This window comes from Drosophila grimshawi, unplaced genomic scaffold (assembly GCF_018153295.1).
Source record: "Drosophila grimshawi isolate 15287-2541.00 unplaced genomic scaffold, ASM1815329v1 contig_311, whole genome shotgun sequence".
Taxonomy (NCBI): domain Eukaryota; kingdom Metazoa; phylum Arthropoda; class Insecta; order Diptera; family Drosophilidae; genus Drosophila; species Drosophila grimshawi.
In genome coordinates this window covers 28,377,943-28,404,991 of record NW_025063098.1, presented here as the reverse complement: position 1 = coordinate 28,404,991, position 27,049 = coordinate 28,377,943, and the positions used below count along the sequence as shown (strand labels likewise).

General features: G+C 40.9%; 2 protein-coding genes and 1 non-coding gene across 6 annotated transcripts; 2 read left to right on the top strand and 1 right to left on the bottom strand.

Annotated features, from left to right (window-relative positions):
• Positions 1-1,175: 1,175 nt before the first annotated feature.
• LOC6569903 lies at positions 1,176-23,261 on the top strand. 4 transcript variants are annotated; one of them, XM_032741634.2, is made up of 12 exons: positions 1,176-1,525; positions 2,121-4,443; positions 7,219-8,374; positions 13,265-13,876; positions 14,714-15,072; positions 15,815-16,108; positions 16,320-16,550; positions 17,201-18,562; positions 18,722-18,904; positions 18,968-19,060; positions 19,140-19,257; positions 21,771-23,261. In XM_032741634.2, the coding sequence occupies exons 1-12, from the start codon at positions 1,494-1,496 to the stop codon at positions 21,890-21,892; spliced, it is 6,885 nt and encodes a 2,294-aa protein (XP_032597525.1). In that variant the 5' UTR covers positions 1,176-1,493; the 3' UTR covers positions 21,893-23,261. The 4 variants fall into 4 exon arrangements, with proteins under 4 accessions (XP_032597525.1, XP_032597522.1, XP_032597523.1 ...); XM_032741631.2 differs by lacking the exon at positions 13,265-13,876 and adding an exon at positions 15,496-15,633 and having other exon boundaries at positions 1,331-1,525; positions 14,732-15,072; XM_032741632.2 differs by lacking the exon at positions 13,265-13,876 and having other exon boundaries at positions 1,331-1,525; positions 14,732-15,072; positions 16,320-16,559.
• Positions 6,998-7,070, bottom strand: Trnaf-gaa. Its single transcript has one exon. It is a non-coding gene; the product is annotated as a tRNA-Phe (tRNA).
• Positions 23,262-25,459: 2,198 nt separating the features above from the next.
• On the top strand, positions 25,460-26,770 carry LOC116806001. Its single transcript, XM_032741629.1, has 4 exons — positions 25,460-25,564; positions 25,667-25,734; positions 25,795-26,174; positions 26,237-26,770. Exons 1-4 carry the CDS (start codon positions 25,538-25,540, stop codon positions 26,452-26,454), a joined length of 693 nt encoding a protein of 230 aa, XP_032597520.1. The 5' UTR covers positions 25,460-25,537; the 3' UTR covers positions 26,455-26,770.
• The last annotated feature ends 279 nt before the right edge of the window (positions 26,771-27,049 follow it).

The window sequence follows — 27,049 nt, the reverse complement described above, 5'->3', positions numbered from 1 at the left end:
AATTGAAGCAGAAATCATCATGTTTAATTGCGGTTGTGGCTGTCAAGTCGAGTTTGCCAATTTTGCCTTGCGAAAACTTTCATTGTAGTATATAGAAATGAGAAAACTGGCACAGACATCATTATCAGTTTGCTATGATAATCGAATTTTTAGACAAGACATAAATATATCAAAGTATATACAAAATTCGGAATGAAAAGGTTTTATCGAGTTGAATTTACAATTCAGTGTAACTTGACTTTTTCCTTAACTCGATCAGAAATAGAGGACGTTTATTCCATTTATAATAGAATCGAAATGCATTTTTGAACTTATGATATGAGTATCGTTTTTCTCGCTTTAGTTTCCACAAGTTGAATTTTTAGGGTTAAACAAATTCAACCGTTGTTAAAAATTGAATAACGTTCAGCAATTCTTTGTGCTCAAAACTGCTTTGCTAAATAAATAACTTTTCAGTAATTGCATTTTTTAAATGCTCAGCTCCCTTTTATAACTTTTGTTATAAAATATTTTGGCAACTTGGATGCAAACAATATATTGTTAAATTCTTTAAATATTTGTATTGAAAATAATTGCAAAAATTGCATTCCAATCATGTGGAATTTCTGTGAAAATTCTCTTTTTGTTTTAAATTTTTGTGTACGTTGGAAATTTATTGGAGATTTTTCACAGCTCGACGCAATTATTTATTGCGTCCGACAACAAACCAATATAGATATGCATAAAATGCTTAAAGCTACAATTGAAATACTATAGCAAACACATTGAATAAATAAACAACACGCAATGGGAATTTTAGACACGCCAAAGATTACATACCCTTGCAGACTATGTATTAAATCAATTTTACATTAGTATTTTTTACGTAATGAATTTTAATCATCGTTGAGAGGTTGACTTGTTTTTACTACGCCTATTTCACAGCCCAAGACTTCTGTTGTGACAGATTTTCCCAATGCCAATTAAAAAACGAATATTTATCTAGAGTATTAATAGATAGTTCTGCGTTGCGTCTAATGAAATAATTGGTGTGTCTACAATTGTAGTTTCAATTTGCATCTCTTTTTGTTTTTGGTTTTTTTTTGTCTTTGTTGACTTTCGCCCACTGACCAAAATTGAGAGGCATAAATCTGCGGGTGTCCCCAATAAAAATAGACATATTTTCACACAGTTTTTCAACTGCAGCAACTGGGCGAGCGGAATATTTTCATTTCTCTCTCTTTCTCTCTGGCGATGGGAGGGATAAACCGAGCATATCACGAATAAAAACACAAAAATGAATGCACTGAACAACAAAAGAGACTATTGCCACATTTCATTTTGAAAATGAGTTTGGAACGCGTAATTGAGTTTTCGCATCCAATCAAAAAATAATAAAAGTCTGGTGGAAAAAAAAGGAACAACAGATTGGAAAAAATCGTGCACCATTGATAAGGCCAATTAAATTATAAATTAATTAACGTGCGCGCGTGAACAGAAACGAAAGCGAAAACATGTTTGGCTGCATTTATCAGCTGTGGGACTGGTAAGTAGATGAAAGCCAGGCTAAACCCCATGCATAATTATGATATTTATATGCCATTTTCTACGTCCACTGTGCCACTGTGCCACTGTGCGACCTGACCTGACCGATGGGAGGCCTTCGCGTTGCACTCAATCAATTAACGTCAATTATGGGCTGAGCCAGTTGCATCCCCAGTTGCCGGCTTCAATAAAATTGGCGCGGATTTAGCGCTGCTTTTTGGTCACCAATTGGCAAAGCCTCCTCATCGTCGACGTCGCGTACAGCTTAACCGCTTGTCCACGCAATTGAATTAATCTCGCCAACCTTTGCTAATTGAAACGACATCATTCCAAATCTGAAGACTGGCTCATTTTTACAATCCATTTTTTTTTTTTTTAATTCGAATGCTAAAGAGTTCAATCCATTTTCCGGTTCAGAACCCAAACCGATCTCTCTTTGTGAGACATCAATTAATTTTTTTCCTACATTCTATTATTTAAATATTGTATCTCTTTCATACTCATTCTCAACTTCACAGTCGGAATTTGAGATTTCTGTCAAAACAAAAATAAAAAAAAGATTTCAAATTTATATATTTCGTATAATTTTCTTTTAGGTTGGAAGCGCCACCGCTCTTCACCGCCGGCACCATGGACGCCAAAAAGCTGCAACAGTTGCAGGCGGCAACTGCACAGCAGCAAAAGAAACTGCCACTCGCCTATCAGACGAATCTAATTGATTATCGCACGGCGACACATTCGCCCGCCGGCTACCATCTGCAGTCACAGGCGCTTTACCAGCAATCGCCGACGGCGACCTCATCCAGCGGTGGGGGTCCGTTATCACCCATCGATATGCAGCCGCAGGCGAAGCATGGTCTGCTCAAGCACAATCATGGCGGCAATTCGAGCAGCTCGCATAGTTCACCCTATCATCAGTCGTACTCGAGCGGGGGTGGCGAGCAAATCTATCAGTCGCCCACGGAGCGGACTTATCTAGCGGCTGCCGGACGTTTGCAGGCGAGCAATGCGACGGCAGGACAACATCCTATATCGGCGCTGCAGGCGCAATATCAACAGTTGCAACAGGCCAAGATGCAGGCACAGTTGGTGACGCAAAGTGAGGCGCAGCAGCAGCAGCAGCGAACGTTTGCAATGCGACAGGCAATGAATCCACCCACAGCCCATTATCACATGAGTCAATCTTCGAGCATGGTGTCCAACATGACATTGCAGCAGCAACAGCAACTGCAACAACAACAACAGCAGCAGCAGCAGCAACAACAGCAGCAGCAGCAGAGAGCTCCTCCTTCAACCCTTAACCTAGGCAATCAATATCAGGCTGCCTCGGGTCCTTTGAAATTGCAGCAGCAGCAGCAGCAGCAACAGCAACAGCAGCAGCAGATGCCCAAACACTATCAGGAACAACTTTATGCACAGCAGCAACAACAGTTGCAGCTCCAGTTGCAACATCAACAACAACAGCAACAGTTGCAGCAGCAACTGCAGCAACAACAGCAGCAACAGCAACAGCAGCAACAACAGCAACAACGTCATAAGCCAGAGTTGCAAACGCCCGGCAGCGAGCATGGGCCCGTCTACATCCAACAGAATCATCCTGGACATGTGGTCAATCAGGCCTGTCAGACACAAATCTCAACTGTAAAGCCCAAACCCACCCCTAGCTCGGAGGAATCCTCATCGGCCTCCACGCGCAGTCCAACCCATGCTCCCCTAGATCGAAAGAAGAGCATTGGCTCTGGGCAGGCACTGAAGTCTCCGATTACCAAGCGACCACCGACGACTCCGGTTACCCTCTCTGGCTGGTTGCACAAACAGGGATCGGATGGATTGAAAGTCTGGCGCAAGCGTTGGTTCGTCCTCGCCGAATACTGCCTGTACTACTACAAGGGACCCGAGGAGGAGAAGCTGTTGGGTTCGGTGTTGTTGCCCTCATATCGGGTGTCTGCCTGCCTGCCCGAGGACAAAATCTATCGCAAGTTTGCCTTCAAGTGCGAACATCAGAATATGCGCACTTATTGGCTGGCTGCCGATAGTGCAGATGCCATGATGCAGTGGGTCCGAGCTCTGGCTGCCGCCAGCATGATGCAGGCACCCAGTAGCGGTGAATCGGAGCCCAGTGTTAACTCGTCGCTGAATCACAGCGGGGAAAACTCCGACTCGGGCATACACACATTGCAATCTCAGCCAGGCAAGGGTCAACTGACGCCTGCTTCGGATAATCCCGGTGGTGGTGCTCAGCCACTGTATGCGAATGCACCACCCAAGCCGCGTAGAATTAACGATGGTGGCTACTCCTCACCATCGCCCGAGCACAATGAACAGCAGCCAGTGCCACCAAGTCGTCGCACCGGGGGCATGTTGTCACCCACGCAGCAGCTCTACCAGCAACGATCTCAACAACAGCAGCAGCAGCCACAGCAGCATCATGCCATCTACGATACACGAACGGGCCATGTGTCGACGGCGCTGCAGTTGCAGCAGGCACAGCAGCAATACTCCCTGGATCATCTGGAGGCACAGTTCCAGCAACAACACCTGGACATGGAGGAGCAGATAGCTCGTCTGCAGCAGCAGCGCGCAGTGGAGGAGATCTATGGTGAACGGGATCTCTACATGGCTAAGATGATGCAGCGTGGTGGCGTCTATCCGAACCAGCAGCAGCTTCAAGCCGAGCGACGCACACCAGACGCCTATGGTCGCTCCAAGCAGCAGCGAATGTTTGCCGCCGCAGCTGCAGCCGACTACGAGGACATTTACAACATGTCGCAGCTGGCAGGAGCAGGTGGCGCCATATCCGCTCATGAGGCGCTGCTCCAAGAGGCAGCCAGCTATCGGCGGCCACTCAGCCCGCCCAGCTACGATGGCAGCAAGCATGTGCCAGCAATGCCACAGCGATACACGCCCAACCACATGGAGGTAAGTCATATAAACTAGATATAGAACAGAAAGTAGGAACTTGAATCTTACAAATCACCCGAAAGTGACAAATAGCTCAGAGGTCATTTATATTTCTTATGAAACAAACGATTGCTCTTGAAAAAATAGAAGCCTAGATTTAAGAACAATTTTAGCTTAAAATTAAGATTTACAATCTGAAATCAAAAAAGAGATTTTTATTTATAGCAATAGTATTGTAGAAGAAGCGTAAAGAGGACAAACTGGGCTGCGGTGGATCATTGTAGAATACAAATTGAATATAATCCCGGTTTATTATTTTTCCTACTCTGTACACTTGTTTGCTTTCTAAGAGAAGCGTAGTTGTCTTATTTCTATGGAAATATCTCATACGTTCAAAGAAACAAAGAGCTAGAGTGGAGTTTAGTGCGTTTCACAGCTCGTTGCACATCATCATTTTTCCTTTCTGCGGCTGTCTCGGTGCTAAGGTTAGCACAACAAATCATCTCATGTCATTGCGCCACTTGATGCGCTCGCAAACTTCAACTGAAACTTAGTCGAATAAAAAGGCAAAAACTTAAACGTAACCGCTGTGGGTAAATGTAGGCCAGAACCCATTACGAACTAAACTGGTACAGGCAGCGGCAACTGCTCTACTAAGAAGTTTACCTCAGCACGTAGCCAGAAGCTTTTACTTTGCAGACACTTAGGGCCATCAGAGGAGCACAATGAATTCGACATCAGGTTTGAGCTGTATACGAAAAAAGGGAGATTTACTTTTAAAGAATAGTCCTTATGTTGCACTAAGTCAAACTAAAATTTAGATTTGTTGTGTGATTTAACTGCCTTAAGCAATATCCAATACATATCGAGATGTCAACAAATATCACTTTAAACTTGAATTGAACTTTGACAATCCATCTTTTGCTCATCCTTTTTCGCTGCAGGACTGTAAGACAACATACAAATCTTTTATAATTCTGAAACACGTCTTAAAGTTGCCATGTCTTAAAATAGTTCTCGCATTTTACCATCAATTTTATTTGCATGATGGCAAAAGTTTTAGGTTTGCTATAACTTTTGGAAAACAATGTGATTGATGGAAAGCGTTGAAAATATGACACACATCAATTTGATAGATTACATTAACGATGCACATTATCGGTTTTGACAGCATATCACAAAATTGTGCTAGAAAACTCTATAAATATAGAAGGGTTTTCCATTTGGGGTGAGATAGATATGGGTTTGGGTTCATTTGCAATGAGTTGTATATATTATTAAGCTATTAATAGTCGACCTTTATTCTGAGCCAAACAGCAAAGATGCTTTTTACCTTGATTACATCTCAAATATTCCTTTACGAAAATGTAAATATTGAGTGAGTTGAGAAAACTAATTTAGAATGTAAATTTCGTGTAGCTCGCACATTTTGTATCTTAACAAAACTTCGATTTGCCGAAAAGCTTTTAAGCAGCTGGAGATGAAATTTGAAATGTGAAAGCATTAAAAATTAAGCACAGTTTACTTTTATTTCTTGCTTTCGGCATTTCACAGAACATATGGGGGAATTAAATATTATAATTTATTTTAGCAAACAAGCAAAAGTTGTTGCCAGCTAAAAATAAAATGCTTGCAGCTGCGTATCTTATTGAAGTTGCCCTATAAAATACGGATACAAAAGTATTTGTTTAAAAATACGAATCGTGTTAGTGAATAAAGTAAATTTATATATAATTCATCAATGTGAGCTAGAGTAATGATATTTAATATGTTTCTAAGAAATTTCTAAGATAGTTTATTTAAAATCTGCTCCACAGCCAATCCAGAAATATACGATTTATGACCGCATTTTGCCAGAGCATTGCAATTGCGGGACTGCCTCAAGAAGTGAGGGAGCTGCTTGTTTTAAAATTTTGCTGAACTCAGAGTTTTCAAAGACTTGGGTCGCAGGTCCTTGCCGCTTCTGCTGCGCCCACTAATTAGACTTTAGTGTGTCAGTGGGTTGTTGCTAAATTGCAGACATTTTGTGCCGAACTCACTCTCTGCTAACTGCCACAAATGCCACATTGGCGCATGCCGCGGTTCCTAAAGTGCAACTTTATGGTGTGCTCGCCCTTTCGCCCCCGGCTTGCACTTGCAGTTGCAATTGTACAGGCTGCAGCTGCTCTTTGTGGGTCAGCCAGGAAATGAGTCGCGTGCATGATTTATGCGCCTGGGCCCCAAGCAGCTGTGCATGCCTCGTGGTCGCTTATACTCCTCATATATATACATATATATATATATATATATATATATGTATAAATAGGCCATCACAATTTGCCTGTCGGCTCGTTTAAGATGCACAATTCAAACTCACTTGATTGCCCAACCCCAAATCCTGAGTGGCGATTTCGCTTAATAATCTATTTCTAAGCAGTTGCTAATTTTGGACAAACGGTGATTAGAATCTGTACCTGAAACCTGCAAATGCGATAATATAAATTTAGAAAAGTCGAAAGTTAACTGATAATACGAAATATACAAACATAAAAATAGAAATTTACTGATAGCAATAAAAAAGAAATTCACTTTTTGCCGAAACCCGGGATTGAACCGGGGACATTTAGATCTTCAGTCTAACGCTCTCCCAACTGAGCTATTTCGGCGCCGTGATAGCCTTATCACTAAATATCGTGTAAAGGCACGTTGCCAATAGATTCTGATGAGAGTTGGGCAAGCTCAACTGCAGCTGCTCCGAAAAAGAATATATACAAAATATTAACCAATGACAAACAATTTGCTTTTGCCCCACAGCCAAATGCGGCCGATCAACTAATCAATACGATGGACTTGCGTGCACGGACCGCAGCGGCGATTGTGCGTCCGCACTCCGCTGACTTTCTGGAGTATGAGGCACGTGCCGAGGCCGCTGCTGCTGCCGCTGCCGCCGCAATTGCGCAGAGCAAGCATGAAGCGGGACGGGCACCGCGACCCAAATCGAGCTTGGACATAAATCGCACGCCCGATAGTTTCTACTACTCGGAGGCCAGCTATGCGGAGAAGATGCGCAAAAGTGCTCTCTATGTGGGTGGTGCTGGTGCTGGTGCTGGTGGTGCTAATGGTGGTGGTGGTGCAGCTGCTCAGCCGCAGCAGGCAGGCAGTTATCGTACAGTTGCTGGTGAATTTGGCAACAACACCATTGGCTATGAAAATCCGTATGAGCGTGCCTACAAGCGCCAGGAGTTGCTCGCCGAGGCACAGGCCCAGGGTGGTGTCGCATGCAGCATGCCACGCATGAGTCGCTCGGCCAGTCAGGGTGCAGGTGGTGCACGTTCCGTTTCCACGCACGCACAGCAACACCAGCAGCTGCAGCAGCAGCAGCAACAGCAGGTGGCTGGACAAGATGAGGATTTGCCGCCGTTGAATGTACATCCGGGCTCGATATTCCCACCCTCGATGTCCACGCAGGAGATCATTAGCAAGAACGAACTGTTTCTGCGCTCGGCAAGCGCACGATTGCCGAAGCGTAACGGTGGCCTAGATGATGATTATTCGGCCAGCAATTCGGTGGCAACATCACCCACATCCGGTGGCGCGGCCCCGTCGCCGCACAATCCACAGGATGGTGAACGGAAACGGGAGGAGTCAATGAAACGTCTGCTGGAATGGAAACAGCGCATGCTACAATCGCCGCTGACCCGCAAGGGTGTCCAACAGGGTGGCAGCAATATGTCTGCAATGTCCAAGCTTGGCAGCAATCCGAACATTTTGCTCGCCTCCACGGCGGTGGCTAGTGGTGCACGCTATGCACCACTTGCGGGCAAAACGGGACTCGTTGTTGCAACACCAGCCAACTCTGGCGCCGCATCCGCCGCCCCCTCATCGGGCATACAACGATCCCGATCAGAAACGCATGCAAATGTTGGACCCGGTGGAGTGGTGTACAACAGCTACTCCTCGGATGATGAGGGTGAGTCTATCTTCAGAGAATTGATTCTGTTTATTTATTTATGAAACGCACATTGCTCTCCCCCATTTTTGCTTTGCTTTAAGTCTTTTGTGCTATCGATGCCTGTTTGTTTTTGGGCTTCCTGTCTACATATTTGCTACTGCTACTGTAACGCTATCTCTCTCCATTGTTGCGCTCTGTCTCACTCTCACTCTCACACTCACTCTGTCTATCTCTCCTTCCTTGTATCTATCTCTTGTTGCAGATTTGCCTTTGTTCTGGCGTAGTTTCTACTTTTACTTTTGTTAGCTCTTCGGCTTTGCTCTCCTGTTGCAATTGTAGTGCCTTTCAGCAACCTTGAAGCTACACTCAACGAAAAATGTACTTAATATGAAAATGTTATAAAATATCCAAAATTCCCAAAAACGGAAGAACAAAACTTAAAATTCTAACTTCCAATATGCATAGATTGAATAGAATATAGATAGAATTCAAATAAGAAAAGTTTAATTCATATTTGCATATTCCTTAATATAAGTTCAGTTAAATGCTAATAATCCAATAGTTTTTTTGGTGATTAAAAATGCAGTGCAATACTTAAGCCATTAATTTGAATACACAAAAAGTTTCCAAGTCTTTTCTCCTTTCATATTTATTTATCTGATATATTTGTATACCTTTCTTTGAGTGTGCCTTCAGCTGGCTTTGGCCTGCTCAGTTTGAGCTTGTACTAGTTTAATTTTGTGTTTCGCTCCCTTCCATTCCCTTCTCTTAGTACCTGTAGTTATGTAAATATCTCTGTTATTAAGCTGGCAAATTGCTTTGTATACTAGTTTCGAGCTTTAACTCTAATAGTTGTGCTATTTGCCATGTAAAACTAAGTAGTTGTTGCTTTAAGTCGATAGCATTAAGTAACACACTTTAAAACATATGCGATTCTACCTATTAACTCAGCTAATAACCAACCAATTTGCATGCCTATTTAGATGTCAAACTAAACACAATCTGTTGTAGTATATCATAATGTTCTCTTTATTTTTGAATTTTTTATGTTTTAATTAATTTCGTATTGCGCAACACACAACAAAGGCAAAATGCAATATTAATATGATAAAACCCAAATGTATAAACAATAAATTTAACCAAAAAAACCAACAAAAAAACAAAAAAAAACCTTCCTGCCGTGCGCACACACAATGTGAAAATATCCGAATTTTGAAATACTTAGTTATTCATTGCCAATTAGGTGAAACAAATATATGCATATTAATTAAATCTTTAGAGATGTTGTTGACTGCAGGCCAAGCCTAAAAGTAGGCAAGTTATTTGTTTTTTTTTTCCAAGTAAAATTTTAATTGTGTAAATGTTGCAGTTCTTTGCAAAGTTTTCAACTTTTTCTTTTGTTATTTGATTTTGCTTTCTTTATACATCACAACTTTTTGGCAGGCTCTGTCTATTTCTCTCTCTCTCTTGAAATTAATTTCTCTCGAGTAGTTGGTTTAAATAGTTGCTTTTTAAATTTCATATCAATCATGGAAAATGGGTGCTTGGTGTTTCGTCTACTAAAAAGCCGCAGTAAAATTTCGCACTAAAACCCAAAAAATAAAAAAAAAAACAAAAAACTCAAACTGAACTTAAATTCAAATCATGGGCTCCAAAATTAAACACAAAAAAAAACCCATTTGAATGAAACACAAAAAAAAAATATTTTATTTATCTTTCTTTTCCATTTTTGTGTATACATTTTTTTTGATTTCTGAAAATTTTGTAAATGTTGTAAATGTTTGAACAAAAATATAAAAAACAAATAAAAAGAAAACGCACAAAGCGCAGCTGGGCCTGGGCTGGATGATAACATAAGTGTGACGGCAGGAAGGTCAACAACAACAACAACAGCAACAACTAGCACACAAAACACAACAACAACAGCAACAACAGAAACGACAACAATAACATTAGCAGAGACAACAAGAGCAACAGTAACAACAACAACAACAAACACAACAACAGCACCATCAAATATTAGCCTTAGTAAAAATTTCAGCAACTTAAACACAACAACAACAACAACAGCAGCAGCAGCAGCAGCAGCAGTAGAAAGGGATTTGAAGTCACCAGCCATGGCCAGCAGCCAGAATTTCCAGCTAAAACCCATTCTCAAAGTGCACGAAGCCAGCAGAACACCTATTATTCAGGTGCAGCCAAAGTTAAAGCCCAAGCTTAAGCTGCAATTGCAGCCGATGGCAAGGGACAAGGATGGGGATGATGATGATGACGATGATGAGGATGCGGATGAGGTTGAAGATGTTGAGGCTGTGCCAATTTTACCCAAAAAGTCGGCACCCAAATCGCCACAGAACGTGAACTATGTGCCCGTGTACAGCAACAAGCTGGTCAGTGGCAGCAACAGCAACAGCAGCAGCAACAGCACCAGCAACTATGAGAATGTGGAATATGAAGCAAAGGATGGTGGCGCAAGGGTGTCGACGATAAGCGATGCCGAGGAGACGCCCATGCTGATGCAACTGAAGTTATACAAAGAGCAGCAGCATCAACTGCAGCAGCAGCAGCAGCAGCAACAACAGTCGGAGGAGGATTTAACGCCCACAGCGGAGGAGAAACCATCATTGGGTGAGGCAGCAGCGGAATATGCGGCACAAGCGGAGCAAGGGGATAAGGAGGTTGATGATGATGATGATAATGATGATGGTGATGAGGAGGATGAGAGCACTGCCTGTGAGGAGTACACAGATGATGACATAGATGAGGCTTTGGCACAAGACGACGACGACAACGACAACGACGATGAGGATGCGAATGGGAATGGGAATAATGGGAAGGAGAACGATGACAGTGGGAATGCCAATTTGCCCAGCGACAAGGAGATGCAACAACTGTATGTAAATGAGCCCATTACACCCACGGATCAGCAGCTAGACGAGAGTCATTACCTGCCCATGACGCCCAAGAAGGTGGAGTTGGGACAGCCGGGCACTTTGAGTTTGGTTGCTAGCCATGAGTGCTATGCGGAGGAGGAGAATCATTATGTGGAGATGACCAAGGGGCTCAATGACGATGACTATCGAAGCAACTATGAGATAATGTGCATATCCAACAGCATTAAATCAACAAACTCGGAGCCTGTCTACATGGAGTTGGCAGGTGTCAAAGCAGCTGCAGCCGCTGCTGCTGTCGCTGCCGCTGAGGAGGCGCATTGTTCCTCAGGGCGGTCCACTCTGAAGAAGAGCAAAAAATGTGGAAGTGATACTCTGAAAAAGAAATCAAAGAAACGTCAGGGCAAGGATATGCCAGATATACTCAAGCCAACGAAGAGCAACCTGGCCAGCGACAGCTCCGATGCGGATGACGAGAGCAGCAAGCAGCAGCTGGAGGCAAAGAGATTGCGTTCCCGCACTCGATTCAGTTTATCGGATACATTTCGACCTGCTTCATATTACCTGGGCGCCTCCACTCCGCTCAATAACTATGCGGAGAGTTCGGATAGTGAAATACTACCGCCACCGCCCATTCCCGACTCCCCGCCACCCATGGAGGAGCTGAAAACGGAGGAGATCTTCTCGTCGGAGCACTATGACACGGTGAAGAGGCGCAGCGATAGTAAAGTGAATCTCTCCTATGAGCAATTGCCCAAGATGCATGCGAGTAACACCTCACTCAATCTGCCCAAAATGGAACCGAGCACCACGCTGAAGAGCAGTCGCCTCTCTCTACCGGATCACTTTGCCAAGGTGCGTGGCACACCAGAGCAGCAGCAGCGTCGAGCAGGAGCGGTTGGAGCGGGATTAGCGCTCCTCCAGCAGCAGCATGCACGCACCTTATCTGACTCCAACTATAGCTGCCAGACGGACAAGAGCTCCTCACGCACCTCATCCTCGGATTTGGAACTGTATCGCAAGCTGCGTTGCCCCAGCAACAATTCATTGCCCAGTGAAAATGAATCCGTGGAGTTTCGTCAGCGTTCCGACTCGGAGCTGGAGCGCCAGCGTTCGAGGCGACCATTGTCCCAGGAGTCCATTAGTGAGATTGAATCGATGAGCGAGCATTTTGAGGAGACACTCAGCAGCCATGAACTGGATACTTATTTGAGTAATTTGCAGAGCAGCGATTTGTTGCCATATCAAACGCATGCCACGCCCCAACGACACTTACTAAATGATGTGACGCCCACGGATATGTGCCTCACCAGTGTCATCAAGCCCCCGAAGACCTTTCGCAATGCCGACAACGATGAACAGCATTTCTATGGCAACATACATTTTCTATCCTCAACGGATTCCATCCAACAGCTCGGCAGCAGCTCAATTGCCGAGGGTGCTGCCATTTGCCTCACTCCCCTGCATAGTCGTAACAATAGCAATATATCCACACAGTCGGCACCATATTATTATTCCGAATTGCCAGCGGCACCACCATTAAATAATCAACGGGATATTCATGCTCATGGTTTGAACATCGCCCACATTCATAATCCCATCGATCGGTTGCAGTTTAATATGGACGCATTGGTGAATAAGGATCAGGCCATCGATAGCAAGAATCTGTATAGCGATAAGGCGAACATTGAGAAGCTCAGCTATAGCTGCAATAAGCTGAAGTTGAACAATATGCTGGAGCAAGTGCCTCCGCCAGAGATCAGCATCAGCATCAGCAGCAGCAGCGGCGGCAGCAGCAGCATCAACGTTGAACATTCACTAAACCAAACTCATTCATATCTTACAACTAGTACTAAAAACACAAATCTCGCTCGTAAACTGACTGGTGGTAGCCTGTTGGATGAGGTTGGTGACGAGCAGCAGTTGGTCGGTGTTGGTGACGATGATCTCGAACTTGACAAGCGAGCTACTACTGGTGGACCAACTGCGACCACAAATAACGCCAATCAACTCTCAGTTTTAGGTGGCGAGCTGCTCTGGGAGGAGGATGCATTGTGGCGTGAATCCTTGCGACGCGTTTCACAGCGTCATGCGCGCTCCTTGGACGATTTAGATAGGATTGCGGTAGCCGCTCCCACTTTGCCCATACCAACACCTATGCCCATGACCACGCCCACCAGTCAGGCGACCAAAACGAAACTGAGCCGCGAAGTGACCTATGTGAATGACTGTCAGAAGCCAAGATTATTCTCAGCGGCATCCCCTTCACCAGCCAGCGATGAGCATGATGTGTATGTGCAGCTGTTGGCCAACAATAGTTCACCTCTTGGCCAGGCTCAAAGCGATGCGGATGTCTATGAGGTGTTGCGCGAGGAGACGGGTTCCAATTTATCGCACAAGTCAAACGAACTGGATCGCGAGAATATACGACAATGGGATGCCATGTCAAGTGGTCTGATGAAGAGCCATAACACCAACAGCAACACCAACAGCAACAACAGCCACAACAACAATGCAGAGATGTCAACACGAGGTCCTTCCTCAAGTGGTCCCATGTTGCCGCTGACCAGCAATGTGCGCTCCATCATTCAGCAGCTGAATGGCAACAATGAAATCAATGTCAATCCCAATAACAATAATCAAGCTGTTGTGAATGCGGCACAAGGTCAAAATACAAGAAACAATTGAGGCAAACTCACAAATAGCACGCATACGCACTGTTAGCCCGACATTTGAGTGTGTTGAAATGTGACAGTTTTTTTTCTTAGTTTTTTTTTTTTTAGTTTGTTGTTGTCTTGTTTTAATGCTGTAGAAAGTTTTACAAATCGATTTATACCAGAGGCATTAGTTGAAATTGTTTGCCATTGTTCTGTTGCCTGTTTTTGTTTCACTAAATATTCTCTTTTCAAAATTGTTATTTGTTATTGTTGTTTGTTATAATTGTTGTGTTGTTTTGTTTCATTTAACAAAATGGTAAGCAATTTTTTTTATATACATATCTCTCTATATATACACATATATATATATTTATACCAAAAAACACCTATTCCTATATCTTATGTAATTTTTAATGCGCTTGTATATATTCATGTTCATTTCACTCATCAATACACACACTCATCACACACTCACCCACACACACACACACACACACACACACATACACACACACACATAAGTATACACGCTGTAAAGTTGACAAGTTTTTAAGAAAAAAAGCCAATTATAGCACACTTTTGCGGGCAGCCAAAAATAATAAGACAATTGACCAACTCCTTTAGACGCTTTTACTTTTTGTAGTGCAACTTTCTGACTGCTGAAAAAATACGTACAACAAATTGTTGATAGATGAGAAGTTAACGCCGCTCCTTAACTATTTATTTAATGCTTTTCTCTAATTATAATTAAAATTACATGTCCTCTCTCAGCCTGCGAACCATTGTGTTTGCCTCGCCCAAAACTAAACTTGCATTTGATTTTACAGCCTCGATTTCGGTGCGCAACGTGAACAATTTGCCCAAGGGCAATCTAACTGTTAAACCGGATCCCTCGGATGCACAGCATCAGGAGTCGGCGTCGGCTTTCGCCCACTACGATCCCTACTATGGCAATGCGACGGAAACCAACTATGCCAAGGCCACAGTGCTCACGGATCGTGGCCAATATAATGATCGGTCAGGCCACATGGCGACTTCGACGCCACAGCAACAGCAACAGCTGCAACAGCAACAGTTGCAACAGCAACAAATGCAATTTGGAATGCGTCGCGCTGGCAGTCGAGCTGAAATAGATATGCTGGAGCGTGAGACCAGCTCACAGATAAGGGTAAGTTGCGGTCTCCAATGCGAGGGGGGTTTATACAAAACTGTGTCCACTGCTTAAACTTTTCTGACTTGGCAAATCCAACACAATTACAATTTCTTATATATCCCGTTGTGGGTAGTTATGTTTCAGGAGTAGAATTACCCTTCAGCTTAAGCACATTTTCAGAGCTCTACATACAAATTCTTTTTCTTATAACTCTTATCCAAATAAAGGAAAATCTGAATTCGATTTTTAATAATTACATGTTAAATTTTCATCAAATCCGCTTAGACTTGTGCAAGTTAATTATATATACTGTCTAATTTGATAAATCTACCCACACAAGTGGCAGATTGGTACGCTTGGTGTCTGGTAAAGCTGTGCTTCACAGCAGCTTCGTTATTCATCCTGATTGATTGATTGATTGATTTAATAACACTCTAGAATCTGGACGTATCGGCTGGCGATTTGTTGAGTCGCACACACGAGGAGCTGGTGCTGCTGCTAATACAATTGAGACGGCAGAGCAGCCAAACGGCAAGGGCCATCGAGCAATGCTGCAGCGATATTCACAATGTGCAGGTGGTTAACGATTGTGAACTCTTTGCAATTGGTGCTGGTTGTTGACTAAACAAATATTTTAAGAATCAACTGGTGTTGGTTTCGTAACTAAAACATGTCTACTCGAATCTTAACTATAATTGTTTACCATAAGCCTCTATCCTTGCCTTTTAAACTAATAACTTATCGCAATCGGCTATAGAATCGTCTGCGTGGTGCTGAGGGTCTAACGCGTGCTGAGAGCATTCAGCGCTTGGATTATCTAAAGCAACATTTGCTGGACTTGGAGCGGCAATATGAGAAGAGCAAGCCACTGGTCAATCTGGTGGATAACATGGTAAAGCTGGGTTCGCTGTATCGCAACGATGCCAATGGACGAGCACAGCCAGCAACATTGGATCGATTGGAGTTCAATCAGCGTATGCAGGAGCGTCAAATGTTACAGGAGGAGGAAAAGCAATGGGAACGATTGAGTCCCAATCAAGCAGAGTTGCAGGTAAGCAAACTATTTGACATCGAGGCAGCAATAGTAAAATGGCTTCAACTTGGTAGTTCGAGCCCAAAGCATGATTTTAGATCGGTTGCCAAGATCTTTGTTTTAAGAGGAGTTCGGTTCTGGCTTAGATTTGTGCTGAACTGGGCTCGATGCTAAGCCGGCTAATAACTCAATTTCTATTTGTACTCTATATATTTTTGTACTTTTCTAGGCCAAGGTTCATGAGCTCTATCAGCTGGATCGGCTGCTGCAGGAGGAGTCGGGCATATTGCAGAGTTTGCAGCGGGACAAAGAGGATCTGGAGCGTGCATTGGGTGGTTTGAGGGCGCGCATTCACGACAACAATGCCACGCCCATGGCTTTGGAGGCGGCCAAGAAGCAGCAGCACATTTTGGAGCGTGAATTGTCGCGTGTCCATCAGCTGCTGGCGGAGAACTCAAAGGTAGCTCAGGTGCCTAGTAGAAGTTTTTTGCATTATATGTGTCAGCTATGGTATAATACAATATATTTTTTTGTCTGCTTTGAGCTTCGCATGTCGCTTATGTAACTAATGAGAAAAACAACAAACAAATATGTAACTAACTGCTTTGTTCTATTAGCAAATTGATTTCGCATAAATACAGCCTAAGAATTTTACAAAGCGATTTTAACTCGTAGCAGTTATGTAATGTCTATAGTAGAGCTTTTTTTGAAGACGAGTCCTATTTATTCGATTTTCATTTAAAAATATGCAGCATAGGCGAAAAATTATATTGACTTCTTTTGAATTAAAGTCAAAGTCAAAAACTAAATCCTTACCTTTAGAAAAATATGAATTGATTAATAATTAAAATGTTCCGAACTCTATACAACTACTGAAACTGTAGTATCGATTTGTGATACTTAATCTGCACAAGCGATTCAAATCTAGATCTTATCAAAAAAATAATCGCAACAATTTAGAATCGAACTCCATTCAGCTTTGAAGTATAGCTTAAAATGCAAAAGACTTCTACAGTCCGCCTCAATCAGTTGTAACTGCTGCAATTGCTGCATGTGCCACCAATAACATATTGAACACATCGAACTAATTCGCATTGTAATCCCTCACAGAAACTGGAGCAGACTGTTGCGGGCAATGCGCGTTTGGAGCAGGAGCTGTTGACACTCCGCCAGAAGGTGCAGGCAGCTCGGAGCAATGGCGTCAGCAATGATGCCTCACAATTGAATGGCAATCAGACAGCTGCTGTACTCCAGTCTGAGTTGGAGCGTGTTCAATCTCTGGTTGGGGATATGCAGAGGCAGCGACATGATCTCAGCTCCGCAGTGCGTCAGTTGACGGAGAACTCGACGCGTTTGTATCAGGAGATTGGCAACAAGGAATTGAGTCCAACTAACGGAGGCGGAGGCACCACCAATGGTAGTCTGAAGAAACGAAGCAACTCCACCAGCTGGACAGAGACCGATCTGGATGCCAATATGATGCACAATGGCAGTCAACAGCATTTAAATGATTCCACTTTGAATCTATCGACACCACTCTATGTGGACACCAATAGCTCGGCCAAGTTGGGTGACTATAATCGCTATAATGGCAGCAGCGATGCCCTGGAGATGAGTGGCGTCGATAGCGATGGTTTTCTGGACAGCAATCCCTTTGCCAATCTGAGCAATCTCGAGAAGCAGGAGATCAAAACGGTGCGCATTGTCAAGCGCGAATCGGAGCGTCGGCATCGTGATCGCAGCGAGCGAGGATTGAGCAACTCTACCCAGAATCTGGATCAAGTGCTGGAGGAGGAGCAATATGCTCAACAGCAGCAGCAGCAGTATGCTCACAGCATGGAGGAGCCAATGACCAATGGACACCACAATCGTTCCAAGTCGCTGCCGCGCAACTACAGCGAACCTCCAAAGTCCAGGCACAGCAGGCACATGAATGGTAAACAGAATGGACACCACTATAATGGCGTCAACGACTACGATCGCAATAGCAACTATGAGCAACATCAGGCACCGCCACCGCCAGCACCACAAAGCAATGGCCACCACCACCATCATCATCATCAGCAGCAGCAGCAGCAGCAGCAGCATCAGCGGGAGCAACGGGAGCATCTGAATCCCTTGGCCAATGCGTATTTTGCCAAGCAGCTGCAGCAGCAGGCACATCCTGCCCGGGACAGCGCCAGAGTCGCTCTGCGCACCAAGACAGACTCGATGCAGAGCTTGAACAAGAGCTTGACGGACATTAGCCCGGAGCCAGTGTTCCAGAGTGTCGCTGCACGTCAGATCATCAACGAAATGTCCGCCGGTTCCGCCTCGGAGGATACTGAAAAGATTGTGGAGCGTGTCCCACCACCGCATCACAAGCATCGACGAGCTGTGCCGCGCGAGAAGCGACGACACTATACGGCACCCAACAATGTCAACCAGAAGGCAATGGAGAAGGTGCAGGCAGAGAATGACATGAATCGAAATGTAAGCTTCTTTTTGATGGTGAAAATTATTTGCAATTTTGTATTAAGGAAACTTATTTTGTTCTTAATTTTTGAACAATTTTTTGATTCCAAAACTCAGCAAAATACAATTAGTTATTCATAACTGAACTGATAAATTTATTTATATTATCTATTGCAGAATACCAATTGGCGTGCACGAGATGATCTGGACATGGAGGTGGCGTTGCGTCCACGCATAAATGCGCCCGATGTGGTGCGCTCAGCCTTGGGTCAGGGCGAGAAGATCTCGGAGAATACCATTGACAACTTGCTATTGGCGCCCAACAAAATAGTCATACCCGAGCGTTACATACCAGAAACAGTAAGTGGAAAACAATATAATTTTTTGTTTGACATTTATTTATGACATTCTAAAACACAACAGACGCCCGAGCTGTCGCCAGAGGAGAAGAAGCGTCGCCAGGAGAAGGTTGAGTCCATTAAGAAAATGCTAGCTGAAGCGCCCATTAGCAGCAATGTAAGCAGTTGTCAAAAATATCTATAGAGAATATTTAGTGGTTGTTTGTTACTATTACCTGTTATTAACCATATTGCAGGAGAACGAGACTCTGCCAGCGAGCAAGATCACAGCGGAGAAGAAGCAACGCGAGCACTTGCTGCAGCTCAATCAGATTTTGGCCCAACAAGTGATGCAAGTCAGCAAAATTGTTGCAGGTATGTAAATGAAATATGTATACTGTTTGCTCTACTCTTATTTAAACATATTGAAAAACATTTGAATTAAGTTCGAATCGATGTCCAAAATATATTTTTGTTAAGTATTCGGATTGTACTCAAAATGCTTGCAAGTTGAGTTTTCGTTCCTTGTTTATGTTTATGTTCATTACTAATAAATAATGTGCTCCAAATCGTTTTCTGTTCACACCACACCCATATCTATTTATATATATATATATATATATGTATCTTTGTATAACTATCTAAGAGTTTATTCAGTGTATTTGAATCATATCAGCGAGAAACATAAGACTGTGATCCTCCCATTCGAAACTGTCTCTATGCTCTTCTAATCTATAAATATATATATTCTCTCTCAACTTTTTCTAATTTTCTAGACGATTAATGAGTACATATCATATGCATAACATCCACAAAGTGTTACGCCCTTTATTCAGTACCCTACCCGCTCATTCTCATCTCATTTGCGAGCTCATCAAGAAAGGCCTTCGAAATTCATATAAATTACCACTCACACACCCAAAACACACTCGCAACACATTTCCACAGTCAATTTCACACTCCCAGACGATAAAGACAAGCCCCACATAGCCCCTTCATGCATATAGCACCTGATTCATGTGTATCTTTAACTAAATCACATCAAGGTTTAAATTCAATGAATTGAAAAATTTATTATACAAAAATATTACGCATACGCCGTGCATTACCGTTAATGTTAAACTTCATGTTGACAATATTTATTAAATACAGTTTACTGATTGTTTGTGTTTTATATTATTAAATCAAACTTACAATTTGTATTTGTTTCATTTATAATTTTAATTTTTCTTATTATTTATTTATTTTTTTTGCATACTTTTAGGCAATCCCACTAGTCAAAACTAACTCAAACTTAGCTTGTCGTGTCGTTTATGTTTTTGTTAATTTATTGTTCACATTTTGTGTTATGTTTGTCTGGCATTTAATTCGTTCACTTTTGAGTTGCAAAATGGGCCACAAAATGTTGACTAGGTTCGATATATGTTATGTAAGCAACTATTACATATGCATATGCAACACCTAAAGCTACACAATAAGAACAGCAACAACAACAACAACAGCAACAATAACAACAACAACAACAAGTACATACTACATACAAGCACAACAACAACAACAAAAACAAAAACAACAATAGCACAGCAAGAACTCACGCGACGTTGAGATTATCGCATGCTAAGCTCACAGAAAAAAAAGAAAATTAAAATCAGTTCAATGCAATCACAAAATACTAAACGACAACAACAACAACAACAAAGCAATTGCAACAACTACAACAAGTACAACCAACAACAACAACAACAACTACAACAAGCACAAAAGTTAAACAACAGTTATACAAATGCGTAAGTCAAGGTTTGTACACATTTATTACAATTATACTCGTATATAAAACAATATAAATATATATATCTAAGTGACTTGCAGTTACTCTAACTATAACCAGCTGAATTTGGAAAACTTTGCTTAGTTTATTAGCTTTGAATTGGCACAACTAATCAGCACGCGCTTGTAGTAATAGCAATAGTAAAAGATACACTACCAAACTAAAAACCCAACACAACCCAACACAATAATGCAAAAATGCAGCGAACTGAACACCAATTTAAGTTTTTGGTTTTTCTTCTTCTCTTTTTTGTAAAGAAAGATAGCACTGAAATAAATATTTTAAAGCAACTTTGTAGTGCAATTTCTATTGGGAAAGTATAAAATAAGAAGACATTGAGTAAGAAAAAGAGAGATTTAATTATTTTAACAACTAAATTTAAAGCATTTTAAAGTTGGGCTTCTGTAAAGAAAAAATTACATTTATTAGAAGATTTAAAATTTTATTTAGAAGTGCATTAATTTCCAATCGCAATAAAAGTCTGATGAATAAAGTAATTGAGTAATTTAAATTGAATAGTGTTACATTTTGGGGTAAAAACAGTTTAAAGTCTTATTAAAATTCTGCAATTTAATGGGTAATTGAAATGCAACTATTAGCTTGCAATAGTAATTAATTACTGCATTATCTGTAAGGGAAGCAAAGTTGACAGTGTAATGCGAAATTTGCCAATGCTTAATGTCTTAACAAAATTTGTGCACTTGTAAAAACTGCGTAAGACAAACGAAAAAAAGAAAAAACACACGCAAAAGTCAAAAATGCGCAGAATCGCTCAACAGACGAGTAAGTATAAGCTCAACAATAATAACAAGAGAGCCAGAACAACACTAACAACATACAGAACCCAATATACAAACCAATCTATATAAAACAAAACATATATTTATATACAATATATATGTATGTGTATTTATTCAAACTTGCAAAATGGTTTCCAATCTACGGACTTTTTTCCTCCAACTTTTACAGCACGCTTGGGAAGGTTCTTGGCCTGCATTCGTCAATTAAGAACTCGAACTAATTACAACTTTTTTGTGTATGTTTTTCTGTTAACCCGCAGAGAAAGCCATGTCGAAGACGGCCAATGGGAAATCGGGCCAGGGCAGCGATGAGGAGCGGCGCTCGGAATCGCCAAGTGAACCACTGCCGTTATACCAACAACGCGATAATTTTTACAGTTAAGCGTATGGCAAATAACTAACTACACCGAAAGAAGCGATTATATACTATAAATAAGCACAATAACAGCTGCATTTATCTTCGAAAATCAAACTAGAGAAACTTTGCTAAAAACAATTTAAAATCGAAATTTAAATCGAAAATCGTATCAATTGTTAAGTGACTGATAAGCAAGAGCATTTTAAAGATATCAAAAACAATATATAAATTAACGAATTTTTAGGAATGCGAAAAATAATAAATAAAAAAAAAACTGTTAATGCTTACATACTCACGTATATACATATGCCTATATTAAATATATATGTATATATACATATGTATTACATAAAGATGCAACACACACATATATATATATATATATATATACTACATAAAGATGCAACATATCAATAAGCGTGTTAATAATCATTATAAACGATGGCAATTACATCAAATGTTAAAGCAACGTTCTCTGAAGCAGACATGGGTAGTCGGTAGAGCAGTTTATTGACTGTCGTCGCTTGGTACTATAGTCCTACCATATCGGTCTATATAGACATATACTAGCACTCTAACTACGACGCATCAATACTTGTTGCAGGCTCTCGAACAAGTACATGAATTATATCAGAAAATTGGAGCCAACTTATTATGTGTATGTGTTGGTAACTAAAAACAATAACTCTAAAGACTTTTACAAACTGACTTTTGAAGAGTAGCGCATTTTCCCCCAAACCATAAGAACAACAATATGTCAAATACAAATTTTGAAGCCAATTATTGCATTTGATACAAACAAGTTTTTAAGATCACAAATCAAAAGCAACAACAACAAGAAGAACAACAAGAAAAACAAGAAAAGGGCACCACAATGGTAGTTAGGAACTAACATAAAACATAAATAAAAACAGTCAATACCCGATTTTAAAAGAGGGTCAGCTCAAATAAGGGCATTTTCACAACCTTGGCAATATTTCAATACGTACCTATCACAACAAAACACAATTTAAAGCTTAATATAATTAAATTGTATTAAAGACAGATAAAATGAGTGGAAGAGGAGACCCTACGTTAAACTAAAAATACGGATATGCATATATTATTTTTAGTTTACTCATGCGTTTGAATCAGATAAATAACTATAAATATAATCAATTATTTAAATATAGGTCAATTAGCCAGGCAATTATCAAAAGCACGCAAAGGAAGCAAAAACAAAAAAAAGGAAAGTAAAAATTAAAAGAATAAAAAGAATTATAAATGTTTTTAAACAATGCAAAGTCAATGATATACTATTATACGCAAATGCAATTCAATGTTAATGTCTGTATAACTTTTAAAGTTATTATAAAAAAAATCACAATTTACTACACAAATACATAAATATCGTAAAAAATATATGCATATAGTAAACACACAACGATATATTGTTAAATATATATATAAACATATATATATATATACACATAAAAAGATAAAGCAAATTGTACAAAACTATTTTAAGTTAATATGAAGTTCTTAATTTTTAATTTTGTTACAAGTTTTAAGTTTATTATTTAATGCTAAGTTCTTTAGTACATTCATTTGCGCCAAGTTCTTGATATTCACATAAATACATATAATTCTATTTTATAATTATGATTACATTCGATTATATTATAATATATCATACAAAACAAAAATAATTTGTACATTTCGCGGTGCTATATGTGAACATATGTAAATGTCGCTTAAACAAGTTTGACCTTAGTTCGAGCCAAGTCAATTGATATGCTAGTTCTGGCTTATATCCGACTATGAATTGCACGCATATTCCCCACAACTATTGCAGAACATGATCACACAAAATATTTATTGCATAAATACATATATATAAACACCTACATATATACATATGACATTATATGAAAAATGTTTAAACGAAAAAAAATCACACACGAGAAAATAAAAAAAAAAAAACTGCGAAAAGACGAGATAAATGTTATCAATAAAGAATATAGTTGAAAATTCAAATTCCATCCAGCATTTTAATATTATTTATTGCACCCGGTTACAACTGAATTTGTTATTGTTAGCACCAGCACCAGCGGAACGGAACGGAACAGGAAGAGTCTCTCTGTTCAATGGCTATTCAACTGGTCAGCAGTTATCACAATTGCTTGCGTCAATTGTCAGCAAAATTTCAAGATCAATGTGGGCTCTATTAAAAATAGAGACGAGCAGCGATGACAAACCTAGCGCCTCGCATGAATCACAATGAAGCACTCAGAAGGCTGGCTGGCTGGCTGCCTGGTTGAGACGTGCGCCACTGAAAAGACAACAACCACAACAAAAACAACAGCAACAACAGAACAACGCAAAACTGACAAGCCCATCGAGCAACAAGTGAGTGTGCTCGAGGCGACGAGTAATCGACTAACAGATACTCTTTATATAAATGGTCGCAAATACCTCACATGTCTACGTAGATTCAAGCGAATTGAATCTTGACACTTGACATTTCATATTTGATGTGTTTTAAATAGGAAGTATATTAGCTTTAAAATGAATGATGCATTTATTATTTACTTACATTATGACATCAGCTAAAGTCATTGATTTATCACGGAGGTAATAGGCTTTTTGTCGCAAGTTGACCTTTGAAACCGATTCTTTCACTGCATTTCAATTCACGATAATTGCAGCTACTGGAACAACGAGGCTTTTCAAATATTCTATCCGATTATAAACGTTTCCTGCTAGTTGTGTTCGACGCCCTGATGTCAACTGATAGATAGTTCGACTTACAGACTGATATTGCTCGGTTAACTCGGTTGTTTCTGTCTGTCTGTAATATATATACCTTCCGCCTTTGCTAAGTGTAATACACCCGCTTTTTTCGATCCATTTGATAATTACAGGGTATTAAGCAAAACAGAGCAGAATGAGAAGCACACAAGCTGCTCAGGTTGCGTGAGTGGGCGTTGAAGCAAGTGGGCTGATCTGACCAGAGGGGAGGGTGGAGACTGGAGGAGTGTGTTGTGTCAAGTTAAGCTGTATGCGAAATGTGGAGCATTCAATAACTTTCTAAAAAGCAGCGTTATCAAATTCTTCTATTCGATTAGCATAATCGTGACCATGGGGGCAGAAAAAGCATAACACGCGAACACATCTAAAATCAAATAAAAATTATAAATTAGAAAATTAAGAATATATTCATTTTTGACAGGTGTTTGTTTTTGCTCTTGAGATTTCTATCATGTAGAAATGTACGTAGACAGTATTAATAACAATTTGTCGTAGTGCAGTGAGAGTGAACCCAAAATTATAATACTACTCCAGCAGTTAATAAATAATACGTTAACGAATGTAATTATTAAGTTGAATACATGGATATGTTTGCACTTGAGTATATAACAAGTATGGATAATACATATGTGACAAAAACCTGAAACTACATCAAACCTGATTGGCTTATACCTATTGTTGTTGTCCGACGATGATGCGCATTAAATTCACTCAAACTCTGAGTGAACGATTCATATTGAAATGAAAAAAAACCCAAGTCGACTATATTAATTGTGCGGAATTCATTGAGTCGCGTTATAACTTAACTTCACTTGGCATTGTCTGGTCGAGGTGTGAAGTTTAGTTCAAACGATAGGAAACACAATAAATATTAAGATTATGTCTGCAGCAGGCAGCACAACGATTGTAAGTTCCCAATGTGCTATATATATATTTGTGTGTGTTGCCCGATAAACTCTAGTACATTACTCACTTCTCTATCTGCACTCGCATTCATCAAACACACAGTTGACGCTGCTGGCTGTGATAAGCCTGCAGGGATTGCTGCTTCTAGCTGCACCCACTTTGGAGAATGCGTTTGTATTTGTGTCCAGAGCTGTATAGCGGACAATGCTAAATGCCTTAACTACTTGCAGTCATATAACTCCGGATTTACGGCTCGATGAATCAGTGCCAGTCCGGAGGGCTGCTGCACTGAAGCGCCAGCGTCGCCATCATGATGATCATTGGCAGGGATACTCCCATGGACATTCAAGCGAGGAGTTGGACGAGCCTGACTGGGGACATGGTGATGTGAACGATGATTCACATTCTCATTTCCATGGACATTCTGGTAGGCGTTCCCATGGATACTTCGATGGGCATTCCCATGACAGATATCGTCAACCCTTCTTTGGCTTTGGCTTCGGCAACTGGCGACCGCATCCGCGACCACCAGTCCCATTTGGCTTCGGCTATGGACCCAGTGGCGGTAGATATAATACATATTTGCCCACACCACTGGCTCCCTTTCCAAGTGAGCCTAAGTGCTTTTTTTTGATAAAGTTGAAATGATAACATGTTTTACCTTGCTTATAGAAAATAAGCCGGACTCTCAGCCAATGCCCGAAGCACCACCAACAACAACAACAACAAGAACACCAATAACAAGGAAAACAAAAGCAACAAAAGGACCAACAAGATTACCAGTAACAACAAGAATACCTGTAACAACAACAACAACAACAACAACACCAACAACCACAACAACCACAGAGGAGCCACTTTTAATTGACCTTCGCAGTGGTCGGGATTAAGTTAGTCTTTGCATTTAAGTTTACACTCGAAAAAAATACGTTTTTCACTTTCCACTACAAAAATCTTCAATCAGTAAGCAATTACCTGCAAAGAAAATAGAATACACATGAAAAAGATTATTTACATAAATTCCAAAAAGAAATAATAATATCTTTAAAATTATACATATATTTATAAAAATGTTGTCTGATTGTAGACCACTTTCTTTCTACATTTTTGGTTTAATCCCGTATTTATTTTGTAAGTTTTTCTCAATTATACTCTCTTTTATTGGAGTGCACATCCAAGCTGCATTAAGAACGTTATCTTAGCCAAGTTATCTGATCCATTTATTACTTACAAAGAGGCTAAGAAGCTGCAGGGAGGCCATCGAACCCCTTTGTCCGTTTTGCCTGGACGAACTTTCGAATGCCAGGATTGAGCAACGGGAGTTGAACTTAAAACGGGTTTTTATGCATGGTTTTAACTAGATCATAAACAATATCACTTTGACGAGGGGAACATAAAACGCGAATGCAAAACAAAAACCGAAAATAAACCTCATAAAAAACGAAAGAAAGTCGACAGATCTGGAATTGAGCACAGAAGCCAAAG